Below are 15,260 nucleotides of genomic sequence, written 5' to 3' on the forward strand. Positions count from 1 at the left end.
GGTTGAATTTTGACAGTCATTATTGTTTGAAGCAATTCTATACTAAATAATTAATATTTTATGATATAAGAATATTTAAATGTGTAATAATCGCGAAAATTTAAGACAACATTATGAGAAAAATTATTTCACTAATAATAAAATGTATATATATTTGTACATTACATTAAACATATGCACATTTGCATTGCAGAAGTTCTAATTACTTCTAATGCTATTTGTTAGTGACAATTATTTACTATTTTTATAAAACCATCGCATGTTACCACGTCACTACATATATCTCAGTTTTTGCATAAAATTATTTATTATTATTATTATATATTTAAAATAATAAATGCAACGAAACGAAAGTAAAGCGAAATACAACACAAACAATTGAAGCATTGGGTGCAACAAGGGCGTTCGGCTCCCAAAGCCCATTTTCGTATTATTACATTAAATTATAGCTAGTGCCATCTAGTATCATGTGGTAAAAACTCGTTATAAAATATTGTTTGTAGGTGGCGTGATAATTAATAATATTGCGGGTGGCGGTGCGCCCTTACTGCAGGGATAGCAAGATCGCGTTTGAATTTAGTGCACGTTCCGACAAGTTGTTCGTTTAAACCTATTTCAATGTAAAAAAAATGTCTGATTCAAGTAATTTAGGAGATTTTAGTGCAGTTGATGACCAGGATGAATATATCCCTCCAAAAAACAAAGGAAAAAGAAAGTTGAAGAACGAAAATGATTGGAAGAAAAACGAGCGGAAAATAAAAAGAAATTTGGGTGAAGAATACACATCAGTTCGTGGTAAACAGGTTCCTAAGAAGATTTTTCATTATATTACCGAGTGTTGTTCGAAAAAATGTTGTGGTAATATTAGTAATAGCATGCAGAACAAGTTATTTTTAGAATTTTGGGGTATTGGTGATAAAGTTCCACAAGATACCCTCTTATTGTCGTGTTTAGAAAGCGTACCAAAGTTGAGAGAGAATGTTGGGTGTGATAAAATGAAAAGAGATAATCAGTGGAAATATTTTGTAAACGTACAAGGTTTAAAGGTACAAAGTTGTAGAAAATTTTTACTTTCGCTTTTGCAAATATCCGAAAAACGCTTGAGAATAATACAAAAGTATAAGTTGTCCGGCAATCGTCCCAATAAAATACCACAGGATGTGTATAATATGATAAACGAACACTGGGACAAATTTCCCAGTAAGACTTCACACTACGCTCGAACCAGTGAAAGGAAATATTTCGATAACTCTAATTTGACCGTTTTAAAACTTTACAAAAGTTTTCAAGAATATTATTTTGAACAAACAAAACGGGTTTTAAAAATGAAGTACAATACTTATCACAGATATTTTCGAGAAAACAGTATTTATTCGTTCAGACAACCTAGAACGGATGTGTGTGATTTTTGCACAAAATGCAAAGTTCTTTTGGAAGCTAACCCTACAGACCTGTGTAAAATTAAATATCAGCTACACCTTAAAAGAGTTGAATCATATAATGACCTAAAAAAATATATTCTAGACTCAGTTCAGAATAATCCCGACTCAGACACACTTGTATTGGAGTTTGATTATGCCCAAAATTTGCCAATCCCGAAGCTAAACATTACGTCCCAGTTCTACAAGAGACTGCTTTGGCTTTTTAATTTCAATGTTCATTGCCACAATGACGGAGAAAGCTCATTTTACTGTTTTCTAGAAATAGATTCAAAAAAAGGACCTAACACTGTTTGTTCCTTTTTATATCATTTTATAACAGAAAAACTGCAAAATTTCTCTAATATGAAGAAGATAATATTTTTCTCTGATGCAGCTGGAGGGCAAAATAAGAATATAACGATGGTAATGTTCTCCACATGGTTGGCCATGAGCTTGAATGTAGCCATTGAACATATATTTCCTGTGAGAGGCCACTCTTACAATCAGTGTGATAGGAACTTTGGAAGGTATGGAATTCTGCTAAAATCTTTAGAAACTATAGAAACAGCTGAGCAATATACAAACGTGATGTTGTCAGCAAGAAGTAAACCAAGTCCATTCAAGGTAATAATGGCAAGTTACCTTATAGAAGACTGGAACAAAGGTCTTCAGGCATTTTTGTCTAAGACACCAACAGGGAAACATCGATTTGCAATACAGCAATATGTAAAGCTGGAGTTTTGTCCTAAGGGGACAATAACAACCTCTAGGTTTTATTCAGCGCCTGGTGAACAGTACATGTTTAAGAAAAAATATAATCTACCAATGAATAAAAATGATTTAGGTTTGGTGTCTGTAGATAAACCAGGAGTAAAAGCCGCAAAGATTAAGGACGTTCTGTCTTTGACTCCTTTTATGAAGCCTGAAAATGCTGAATGGCTTAAACAAGTCCTGACATTTGAAGACAAAGAAAATGCAGAACCTCAACCAGGTCCGTCATCAAGGCCCGTTACCGTCAGACCTCGGGTCACCGAGGAGTCGGATACTTCATCTGTATCAAGTCAATATTATTCATCTGATTAAATATGCGTCTCAGACATTGTTCATAATCACTACTTGTTACTTTAGAATAAAATTGATTTACGTTTCTATACATGGTTGTTATTTATTTCCTTTAAAATTAGTAATAAAAATTAACGCCCGAAATATTTACCGCTTGGGTGTAACAAGGGCGTATAACATATGTCGAAAAAAATTTTTTTTATAGTATTTATGACCATTTTAAAATAGTATCAATAGTTAAATCTGATAGTTAAATCTTAAGGCTATAATATGACAAAGTAATATCAGGTTAAAAATTACTTATTGATTGGATAAAACGCAATTAAAATTTCAAATCTAATTTTTTCGAAAGTCATTTTTTCGAGATACGCCCTTGTTGCACCCAATGCTTCAATTAAAGGCTATAAATAAACAACAGAATCTTAAAACATTATAAACAATCGATAATATAATATTTCCATATAAATAAAACAATCTATACAATCAGTACGAGACGTAGAAATAGTTCAATACACTCAAAAATCGACCTAATTGCTTATAATTTTATTCCTTAATAGATACAAATTCGCGTAAACGACATTTTTGTTCGATAACACTGGAATATAGAATGCTCTGAATATTTTGTGTGATTTTGCCGCATCCAATATCGGCACTGATGCTACGATCTCCCACGTGTTAACGTTTTTATGGTAGGGGGGCTGTAATGTGGTGGGGGTCCCAATATCCGAGTCGACGAGGTAGTGGCATTCGCTAGGCTGTAAGTAGGTTCGATTGTCCCCCTTGTTTTGGTCGTTGAAGTGCGGATGGATAATACGGGTAGCTGAAAACAAAGTATTTATTTTAATTGGTGAGAACAGTACAGTTACAGTGTAGTATTGGATATTGAATATAAAAAGATTATGTTCGCGTGAATTTCTATCGCGACACATTTGTTGTTTTTTGTTATATTGTATATTGGTATAGTTTGGAGCATATGGGCCACCTGATGGTAAGTGGTCACCATCACCCATAGACAATAACGCTGTAAGAAATATTAACTATTCCTTACATCGTCAATGCGCCACTAACCTTGGGAATTAAGATGTTATGTCCCTTGTGCCTGCCTTGTGTAGTTACATTGGCTCACTCACCCTTCAAACCGGAACACAACAATACTGAGTACTGATGTTTAGCGGTAGAATTTCTGATGAGTATCTACCCAGGTGGGCTTGCACAAAGTCCTACCACCAAGTAAAGCTATGTAATTCCTACTATGATATTTATCTGTATTGCTTTGCTTTAAGCAATATAATTCATAGTGGTGTTTGATTTAATTTATTGAAATTAAAGAAATTTATAAAAATGACAATAATATGTCGTATAGTACAAGTTGTGCTCTATTCACTCAGCGAGTCAGAACTTTCATATATAGTTTAAAAATATATAGGGGATTACTTTTTCATATAACAAATTCCAATTAAAGTCTATGCGACGAGAATGGTCTAAAGTCTATAGTTTAGGCTGTAATGGGTCATCAATGAATGACCGTGAATGGAGAATCTTCTCGAAAGTTATCCCCACTCATAAAAATATGCTTAGCATAATTTCTTTCAAAAATAAGTTTCTTTTAAATTAAATAAATTTTAATTGTAGTAAGCTACAAATAAATCACTTAACCTATTTTTTATCTACGAAAAAAAAAATGTTATAAAATTAAACCCAAGTCAAGCGATTCTCACCATTATGTCCATCATCATAAGGCGCAGGGAGCTGACCGGCAAATTCACTCGGTATAAAACGTATCCTGTACGAGTCTGGGAGGTGGAAGCTCGACGGTGAACGGTACCACTCCTTACCGAAGCACACATTCATCTGATTGTCTTGTTGCTCGGGTAAATGGCGGAGTATCGTCATTGGACCTTGATAGTGATTGTATAGAGCTGTTATGCGTGATAAACCTGAAAAATATTAATTGTTATGATGAACGGTCATTTTAATTGATCCACGTTATAATTAACATTGGCTAAGAACTATTTTTAATTGACAATATTAATTTAAATTTGGAAAAAGAAGCGCCTCATAGTGGCTTGGTACATAAACTAAAAATTAGTTTATAAAGAAACCTAATTAGATAAGCATTTGTAGTGATGATTACCTAAAAATGGATAATTCAACACGGTCATATGTTTGTTATAACTGACCTACATTGGAGTAATGGCAATTGGAGGAAAAGAGGCTCTGCTGTGTGATACATATGTTTATTATAAAACGCGTAACAAATAGCAGAAACTAAAGTCATTTAAACTGCATATATAACTGTACATATGCTTTTTCAATTAAGAGACTGGCAAATAGCCCACTCATAATAAGTCACTCGTATTTAACCGTAGAATAACTAATGATTGCGCGGTAACCTAGACTGGCTACCACCCAGTACCTACCACTAAATAAAATCCTAAACGGAAGCGTATATAAGTGTCACTCACTCGCGACCCCGGCCAGCAAGACGCACATGACGACAAGCGGGCCCGTGTACACGATGTAGTGCCGTCTCTCTCTCTCCTTGCGCCAGCGGAACAGCTCCGTGCCCACCGCGAACGTCAGCTTCTGCAGGCAGTCGAGCGAGATCGCGCCCGCCAGCACCACCATGCTGTACACCGGGTACAGGAACCTGCGCGCCACCACACTCATATAGACTTGACTAGCCAATTAGGCTCTGCTGGATGCCCGAATGAAATTTGAAGGGAAACTATTTTTCACATGATGATGATATATTTTCTCGTGCGAATTTCAAGGGCAAGTGTTTTATATCACCTTACCCTACCATGGTTTTGACCACCAATTGACAATTATATATATTGGAGAAATAAGATAAGAAATTATGTTGTATTCCTCGCATTGTCAATGGGTGACCTTGGGAATGAAAATCTTTTGTTTATTCACTCACCCTTGAAATTGAAACACAACAATACTATGTAGTAGGCAACAAAAAAAAAGGATTTGCACATAACCCTTTCCGCTGTTCATTCACTCCCTCACCCATAAAATTGAAACAACAATACTATGTAGGAGCTAACAAAAAAAAAAAAAAGGATTTGCACATAACCTTTTCCGCTGTTAAAACCTACTAAGAATTATTGCATTATTATGAGTCAAGTTTAAAATGACATGGAGTCGATAGGACACTCTGGGTTAGCTCGCACCTCTCCTCCTTGTGCGGCTGCGCGAGGAACACGGCGAGCCACAGCGCCAGCGGCAGCAGGCTCAGCGCGTACGGCGCGCAGAACGCCGCGCGCGTCGGCCGGCACACCGCCGCCACACCCAGCAGCAGCGCCGGCGCCGACAGCGACAGCACCTGCCACAAACATAAACATCATTCCAGCACACTCACACACTTTGAATCGTCATTTTACAGAGTTGATTTAAATATGAAACTTTTACTGCCACTATGATAGTGTCACACAAGGAAAAATTGAATATTGGTAAGGAAATTAATGTAAGATAAAATAATTCATTGGATGACATTTTTTTATACGAGAGTATCTATAGAGCGGCAAAGTTAAAATAAAGAGTAAAAAAATATAGAGAAAAATATAGGGATGTGAATGCCATTAATAATAAAAAGAAAAAAAAAAAGTTAAAATATTTCTGAATATAAATTTTATATGTCAACACTGAACACAAAAAAAACTGTAACATACTAAAAAAGAAAAAAATATCAACATTTAAAGTATGCAAATTTAAATAAATAAACTCACCCAAACAATATTAAAGTTCAGAAATCCGTTAACGAAATAATATGTCCACGGTTCCACACCATATAAGTCAGGACCATGTTCGGTGAATATATTGTATGCAACTATATTCCACGGAGCAACGACTAGTCGCCCATATTGCCACGAATCCACCACCACAGTTGGTAATAAAATGACAATCAGGGCTATGAGGGACCATTTGAAGAAATCTATGTACTGTTTTTTGAGGAACAGCATATCAATTGCTATTGGTACCCCTAAAAGTGCAGTGAATGGCCAACCTGAAATTTTTTTTTTTTAAATTAAGCAACATTACTTTTTATCACAATGGTAATTTGGTAATAAATATTAATATTATTGATTATTATTACTGGACTTTAAATTTAAAAGTAACAACATTTGACAGTAAATTGACATAATATCATTGGTCGAAACTTCGAAAGCTTTGTTGTGAATAAAATGACGTTAAGACTGTCGACTAAGTTATCGGAATTTCGGAAGTCAAATTAAAGTTAAATTAAAGTATATAAGCAGTTAGTTAGTAGTGCACAATATAGGTTAATTAGTAGCAAATCACATGAAATTCTAAGATTTTTTCTTTCATTGTTCCTACTTTGATTAGTATATGATATGAAAAATGATAGTTATTAAAAGAGTTTATAACTAATCAATATTGAATGTCAATACTTAAAACTTAATATAAATAAACATAAATGTATATAAATAAATAAATTATACAATAGTAATATAATGCATTACTCAAACTAATTACTATTTAATTTTTAGTGAGCATTATCACCCCACATGATACCCATTATAAGTACAGTATTAAAAGACTAATATTATGTTTGAATTCCCCTCCTATCCCTTTTAGTTTATATGATAAATACTTTCTTACTTTCTTGATGTTCACGGATTATAAATATGAGTTATTTTTAAATCGAGTGAAAGTATACTCACTCAATAACACAGTTGCCGCTGTGAATAGCACAGCAGGAGGGTATCGTTTCCTCCACCAACATGCCAAAGCCGCTGATACCAAGGCTGAACTCCAAGCTGAGGGCAGCATTGCAGCCGTTGATGCAAAACATCCTGCTGCTGGAAGTGTTAAACATAGCCACACCCTTCCTACATGAACTCCAAATTCATGGCAAACCGCTCTGGAAAATATATGAACATACATTTTAGAGAAACTTATTAGATCACTATCACACCTACAATTTAAGCCAAAGTTTAAAGAATAAAATAAAAAATCTAATTTCACTTAATAGCTTAGCTTCACTTAATTGTGAAATGACGATTCAAAAGTGCTTGTAAAAGCCTACTTGAATAAAGTTTATTTTGATTTGATTTGATTGATCTAACAAAATCTACGACTCTTCCTGTTGATCTCATCCCATTATTCTTAAGAACTTATGTAAGTTTTTCTAGCTCTTGGACTCAGTTTACCTGAACATTGTTTGCATATTATTGTTTTTATATGATGTTCTTTGCATTTAAATTTATGATGATAAAAGGACTTACTTATAGAACATAAGTTCCGCACATGCAGACAAAATTGCAAGTAAAGCTCTTAGACTGTAAAAAACAGACACTGGAGTTGTCACATAAGACAATATTTTTGCTGGCACTGCAAACAACCACAGCGGCATGTATGAGCGAATGGCATATGTAGGACTATATTCCCATGTCTGCAAGCCATTGCCATAAACTGGAAAATTAGAAATATTTTTTAATTAATTTTTATCATTGTCAATCACATTTATTTTTCTAATTTATATAACTTGGTTTACTCACCTAAGTAGTGTAAAGGTTCCCAGTAGTTATATGTTTCATCACAGTCAGCTATTTGCCCCCAAAAAGCTGAAGCCAGTCTTGCTGAGATTAATAGAAATAATGCTACCGCACCACCAGGGTATGCTACACTGCGTAAATCTGTCGGAGCACTCGTGTACAGGTACTCCCTGTAAAATATGAAGCAGATTAATGAATAATTAAATTTTAATCTCCGTATTAAATAATTTCTTTAATATAAAGCTATATAAGGCTAAAACACACTGTCTCAAACAAATTTTAATGATTTTGCATATGTGGAAGCCGCAACTGAAAAATATTTTTTAACGCAAAAATTGTTTACGATCTCAGTAGAGGTTATTATATTACCTATACGAGAGAATTAAGTGTAACAGGTTTAGACTTAGATTAATATAAAACTAATATAACGACTTGTACCGGTGCAATAAAACTAAACAATTTAGATTTAACATATAATTACCCTTCACTAGACTTGCGCGATCGTTTGCCTTTGCTAAAGCTAGCCGATCTCTTGGCTCCATTTTTATTATGAATACTACGTTGTCGCGCTGTTAATGGCATTAGAACTGAACTTTTGTTACACTAAATTGTAAACTTGTACATATATAAACAGTATAAACAACAATATTCTTGCGGCGATTAGTCAAACACCTATTTAATTAATAATTATATATACCGAAACATGACCGTATATGTCATATGCGTATGACATATGACAACTTTGACAACTCCTGTCTCTTACAGATAATACATAATAATGTAAAGAATATAATAATACTTAGAGGAATGTTAAAATAAATCAAAATTAGCTAGTACTGCACAAATCATGACAGTATAACACGATGAACATAAATAAATACGTACTTTGTCTAAGAATCGATACTAATTACTTTAAATTTTCATCTACTTTTTTGAAGTCAACTAATAATCAAACTGATCTTTACTTTTTTGTTGTTTTAATGTTGTACATTAAAATATGTATATATATTTTATAACTTTTATAATTTCTGAAATAGAATTTGTACTTCATAATTTAAATTTATAAAAACTCACTGATACCATTAGATTTGCAGTTTATTATAAAAAATTGTTCTAACTCTTAGCCCCTTGATTTGTTTTTAAAACTTTATCTAGTTATCAAAACAAAGTACTATTAACTATGGTTATACTTATAAGGAACGATATGAGAAACCTTTAAGAGAAGATAAAATTGTAAGATGGAGATATTAAATTACAACATTATATCATATATATCAGTGTTGGGCAAATTTTAATTGCAGGAACAATTAAAGATTAACAATTAATTAATTGTTAATTGTTACTACTACAGTTAACAATTAATCAATTGTAATTGTGGAAAATCACAATTAACAATTATTTAATTGTTAACTGTATAAGTAACAATTAATAATTATTTAATTGTTAACTGTATAAGTAACAATTAACAATTAATTAATTTTTAATTGTTTTGTTAATTTTAATTAAAAGTAACAATTAAAAATACTGCTGTATTATATAAAGACTTGAACGAAGACGACGACTTGAAATGTTTTTGTTTTATACCTACGCTGCAGAAATATTTATCAATGCAATTTTATATTATATAATATAAAAATAAACACTTTCTTGTCATTGTCATTTTGATATATAAAGTTAATTGTTAGTTTTAATTGTTTTATAAAACAACTAAAAAAGTTAATTGCAATTATTTTAATTGTAAGCTGCAATTGACATACGTTAATCAAATTAATTTAATTGCAAGGTGCAATTAAAAGTGTAATTGCGATTAATTTAATTGTAATTAATTTAATTGCAATTACTTTTTTAGTCAATTAATAAAATAATTGACAATTGCTTGATTAATGCCCAACACTGATATATATATATAAATATATTGAATAAATGAAATGTGGGAAGTTTAAATTGGATATATATGATATTTAGCAAAAGACTAAATAAAAGTGAGCATTAATATTCACAAAAAAATAAAATAGTAATTAAACAAAAAATAACATTAAGCACATTTATTTATAAATAAAAGTACTCGATAAAATAAAGTCACCAAGTTTTAAACAGTACAAAATAACTTCTACACAACAGTAGACACGATTGCACTACACACTGAAATGCTACATGTGCACAACAATCTTCACTTATCATTAATTTACTTATATAAATTACACAACTAGGATAATAAATATGCCAGTAGGATTTTTACATAACATAAAATGACATACATTTCGACATGTACTTTGCTCTGTATAGACATATGAAGATGAGCTTATATTCTGACGAATATGGCTTAGTTATCCTGAATTTGATTGAAAGGCCAAAAGATTTCAATTTAGCAATAAATTGATATAAATTACTGACAACAGTATTAGCCAGCGATCTATTTATAATTAAAGAAATATATGTTACCAATTAATAACAAATATACAAACACGACATGGTATCTTTGAAAAGCAAAATAAAACAGTAAATCGATATTTTCCTGGTGTATAGATAAATGTATTTATATATAAAATATTTATTGAAGGATTGTTATTTTTCTAAATCTATTACTATAATAATAATAATTTTTAACTTAAATCTATTCAACATCAATATTAGATATGGGTTTAATATGGGTACTACCAAATTCTTCAAAATTGGCTGAATGTCCCCAACCTTAGCATTTACAAATAGTAAGACTTATATAACCTGTAGAAAATTACAAAATAAGTTATGCTATGAAAAAAGGTAAGTTTGTTTACATTCGACAATAAATAAAATGAAACAATTCTTTCGTATTTTTAGTTCTTTAGTCTATCGTAATATTACGATATACAGATGTCGTAAATAAGTGACGTAGTAATATAAACATTTACATATTTTGCTTGACACTTTTTAAGTACAGGTAATTGCGGTTCCTACAAGTATGAACCTGAAAGTGATAGACGGTTTCTTTCTTTCAGTAGATTTGAGCGAACACCGAAGGAACAGATTTATATAAAAAAAAATGCAGAGTGAAATAAATACAAGCTTTATATTTTTATATGTTTTTTAGAATGTTAGCATTTTAGCAACAAATCGTTAAACGAATTTAAGCATTTGTGAAAAACTAAGTTTAATAATATGTACATTAAACAAATTACAAACATGTACATTAATAATAAGGTATTTGCCAATCATTATTAAATTCAATATGAATTCAATACACAAATTTGTTTTTAATATATAAGAAATTATAAATATTAATTCATAAGATCTAGTCAATGTAGATACACAACATTCATTATTTTTGAATGAATGAGATTTTTTAACACGTTCAGTGCCAGCGACACGCCTAGCGTGTTCATGCGAATTTCTTTAGCCACGCCGCGAACACGCTAGGCTTGTTCTAAGAATTTCAGTGATATCTTAAAAACTAGGCTAAATTATTCATTCAAACTAATTGTGTGCAATCTTCAAGCGATAAGCTACTGAGTTTTTAAGTGGCCCGTTAAAAATAAGATTTTTTTTTTATTTTACAAAAAAATGTCTTTCGTAATGCCGGCGACACGCTAGGCTTGTTCACTTATTAAGGATAATCATAGATTGTCAAACTGTTTTTTCAACAAACCACATTTTATTTATGGCTTATTACCAATTTGTTGAAAATTGAACTAATTTTGTTATTGTTTTCTCAAATTTGCGGAACTTTGTTACATTTTTTTTTGTACAAATATCTATTATTATAAAAATTTATACACCTTTGTAGTATAAATAAAAATTTTAACAAAAAGAAAAACCGACTTCAAACAAAACACTATATTAAAACAAATTAATATGCACGAAAAAGTAATAAAAATAATTGCGTATTCAACATATTTTTTAGAGTCTTCCTAAGTTAAATGAAATGAAAAATATTAGACTACTTAAAAGTCGATTTACGATTATATAATGTAGTTATAGTTATTGAATCGAATTGATAACCTCCTCCTTTTGGAAGTCGGTTGAAAACTATATAAGCCGTAATTCTGCCATTCCTATTTAATGACAAAGTTTATACTAAATTGTCTTACTTTGTGTTATGTTGATACTGATTATGTATTACAAGTACCTATATGTTAGTTCGATTAATCATTAACTACCACATACATACACCAAATATATAAAATTAAACACTAAATAAGGCTGATTTACCTTAAAAATGTAAACTCATGTCAACTTCAAATTCGTGTTACAAGAATTGAAGTAATGAAACAATAAAACGAGTTTAGCTTACAAGAAGCTTGATTATTTTTTAATTATTTGTTTATTAATTATTACTTATTTAATTGTTCTTTATTATTATATCAAGACATGTGCACCGAATCGATATCCTATGACCTTTGAACATTTCTAGCAACTAATAAGAAAGTGAACGAAACAAGTGAGATAAAAATTGATTTTAGAAATTAATAAGTATGTATTTGAGAAAACAAAAAAAGAAGGTGGATTTTTATGGACACTTTATGAAGCGAAATTTAAACTCTGTTTTAATTTGTATTGAAAGTTCTATTTTATTTTATTTGATTATACCTTGCTACTTTCAAACTGACCCGCGTCCTTTGCAGGGATACAACAGTAGATAACAGGTAACAGTATATATCATGAACAATTTTTTTATTGAAATACGAACTAAATCATAACGCGATAAAAAGTATATATCAAATTCGACACCAATATAAATATGATATGTGGGAATTTATTAAAAAGTTTTACAACCACTGATTACATTATGATGTTTACTTACCATAAAAGCGGTTTTTTGTCATAATTCCAGGATAAAACACTGACAACATTATTCTAAACACCTTAATTATTGCATAACACAAGAAATATTAACTAACAAAGACCGTTTTAACAAAAAAATGATAATTTTTTTGTTCCTGTGCCAGTGGACACGCTACGCTTGTCCATACAATTTATCTAGCGATGCCGGGGACACGCTTAGCGTGTTCGCGGCATTATGTATGGCGGCATCGCTATGAGCATAGGAAAAATTTAGGTGGCAGTGAACGTGTTAAAGAACATACTCTTGTATCTAATGTAATAATAATATTGACAACACTGAATGAACTTTAATTACCTCTTATGACACCAATATTTTACTTAGCTGTAGTTTATCATTTCAAATATTCAGATACAGACAAAAACCTTACTTACATTTCTTGTAATATTTAAAAACCATTATCCACAATGTAGAGTAATATATATCGAGACTACGACACACATGGATAAAAAATATTTTTTATATGGATAGCAAATACCATATCATATTAAAATGACTGATATGTAGTACTCATTCAATTTCGCCTGCGTGTCCGAACAACGGTCCAGCCAGGTTCCAAGTCATCTTCGTCCATAGGTTCAACTCCATCTGCATGATTAGATGTTGTTGCTACTTCTGTATTAGGCTGACTCTGTTCCTCTTCATCATCATCATCGTCACTACTTGTAGTATCATCATCAGGATTACCATGGCACTGAAAGATTTTTAAATTTATAATAAACAATGTCAGCTAGTCCTCATATAAAACAATCCTATCAATTGCCTAAAATCAACATATTGGATGATGGTGAGGTGATAAAGTAAGTCTATCCCAAATATGATAATTAATTATCCTTAACATACTGTGAATAATCATTTAGTTACAGAGGTTTTACGAGGATGTCTTCTTTACAGTTGTTAACTATTTCATGTGTATAAATAAAAAGTATTTCACAGATGATTACCATTTTGATATCAGCAGTATTAATAGATTAAAAAAAACTGATTATTATTAATTTTGCAAGAAAGTTGTTAAGGATTAGTATGAAAAGTAACTAATTGAATCTGGAATACACTACATGCGAAATTTAATGAGCAGTCTTGAAATAAATAAAGGAACCTAAATTTAAAAGTATAATTTCCATTATGGATATCAGTATTTTCTCATTGGGAATTGTATGATGTAGAAGTCTGTTTTATTAACACAGGTTTATAAATAAACAGGAGCCTAAATAGTAGACAACATCTGGGTCTGAACAAGCAAATGGCAAGATTAAATCTAAACAAGACCATGTGCCATCCATATTTGTTATAGACAAAAAATTTTATACAGAATCAGTATTGAAATCTATGTATTCATCATTTATGTTAAAGTTACCAAAATAATCTGTAATTCTACTCACGATACAATATTATTCTGCAGTTTAATACATTTAAAAATATTGCATTATATTTAGCATAGCATAATGAATAACTTATTTTCAATTTTATATTTAAGCCATGTGTAGCAAAATAAAGGCTATTTCATTCATTCAAAATAGTAATGTTTAAATATATTACATGCATTGAAAGTAAAAGTAAAAGAAAACAATTTTAATTTTTTAAGGTGTGTGACATCACTTGTGGTATATTTTCTTACCTGTGGTGGAACGGACTCATGAATTGGTTCACTAAGCCATTTTTGACATTTAGGCATAGCTTCTATGTGACTACGTAGCTCATCATGCCGTCCTTCTTTCAACAGTCCAAGGAAGAAAACAAGAAGTGACGAAACTTCTGAAATATAGAATAATACATAATTTATTAAAAAATACGTCTTTAAGTTTGATTCTTAATATTACTATGTTTAGTTCACTTTTTAAATTTCTATATTAAAATGTGAAATCAGAAGACTTTAGATGGATGAACTAGGCGTTACCTTTAGGCGAGTTATCGTGACATACGGTTTCAAACTCTTCGTCCATCAAGTCTTCTAAGAGTTCTGTTAAATCATCTCTATCTACCACATTTTCAACACAATACCTCGCTACGTACACTGACATTAATTGCGCCGTCTGAAACAATAAATAAATAAAAAAAAAATCATATCTATATATATATTCCTTTAATGTATTTAATACTTTTCCTCGGATAGATACCTTTTCACCGCCTGGAGCACCCATCCCATGTTCAACGGCCAGCTGTAAAGCCGTCCAATTATTAAACACGAGGTCTACTATAGGTTTAAAGTCGTCGTATAACATTTTGACACTATTTATTTTGATAGAATAATAGAAAAGGCTAAATCGATTGAAGTTTATCACATATTTATAGAATATTAGTTCAAAACAGGTACTTTTATAACCTATATGAACAAACGTCAATAACTATAATAATAAATTGATCATGAATGAAACGAGCAACACTCACTTATGGAATTGGGCAATGGCAATACTGTAAATTGTAATAGAA

At 31.2% G+C, this 15,260-nt stretch overlaps 2 protein-coding genes across 2 annotated transcripts; both read right to left on the bottom strand.

Moving 5' to 3' along the window:
* Positions 1 to 2,880: 2,880 nt before the first annotated feature.
* On the bottom strand, positions 2,881 to 8,736 carry LOC124541784 (alpha-1,2-mannosyltransferase ALG9). The gene is made up of 9 exons (XM_047119722.1): positions 8,493 to 8,736; positions 8,015 to 8,181; positions 7,742 to 7,928; positions 7,178 to 7,377; positions 6,221 to 6,498; positions 5,666 to 5,817; positions 4,949 to 5,133; positions 4,202 to 4,420; positions 2,881 to 3,303 (listed from the first exon to the last, which is right to left on the bottom strand). Exons 1-9 carry the CDS (start codon positions 8,591 to 8,593, stop codon positions 3,011 to 3,013), a joined length of 1,782 nt encoding a protein of 593 aa, XP_046975678.1. The 5' UTR covers positions 8,594 to 8,736; the 3' UTR covers positions 2,881 to 3,010.
* A 4,325-nt stretch (positions 8,737 to 13,061) lies between these two features.
* Positions 13,062 to 15,189, bottom strand: LOC124539840 (pre-rRNA-processing protein TSR2 homolog). The gene is made up of 4 exons (XM_047117201.1): positions 14,948 to 15,189; positions 14,728 to 14,863; positions 14,449 to 14,585; positions 13,062 to 13,524 (listed from the first exon to the last, which is right to left on the bottom strand). The coding sequence occupies exons 1-4, from the start codon at positions 15,050 to 15,052 to the stop codon at positions 13,345 to 13,347; spliced, it is 558 nt and encodes a 185-aa protein (XP_046973157.1). The 5' UTR covers positions 15,053 to 15,189; the 3' UTR covers positions 13,062 to 13,344.
* Positions 15,190 to 15,260: the final 71 nt, after the last annotated feature.

Source organism: Vanessa cardui, chromosome 2 (assembly GCF_905220365.1).
Source record: "Vanessa cardui chromosome 2, ilVanCard2.1, whole genome shotgun sequence".
NCBI lineage: Eukaryota > Metazoa > Arthropoda > Insecta > Lepidoptera > Nymphalidae > Vanessa > Vanessa cardui.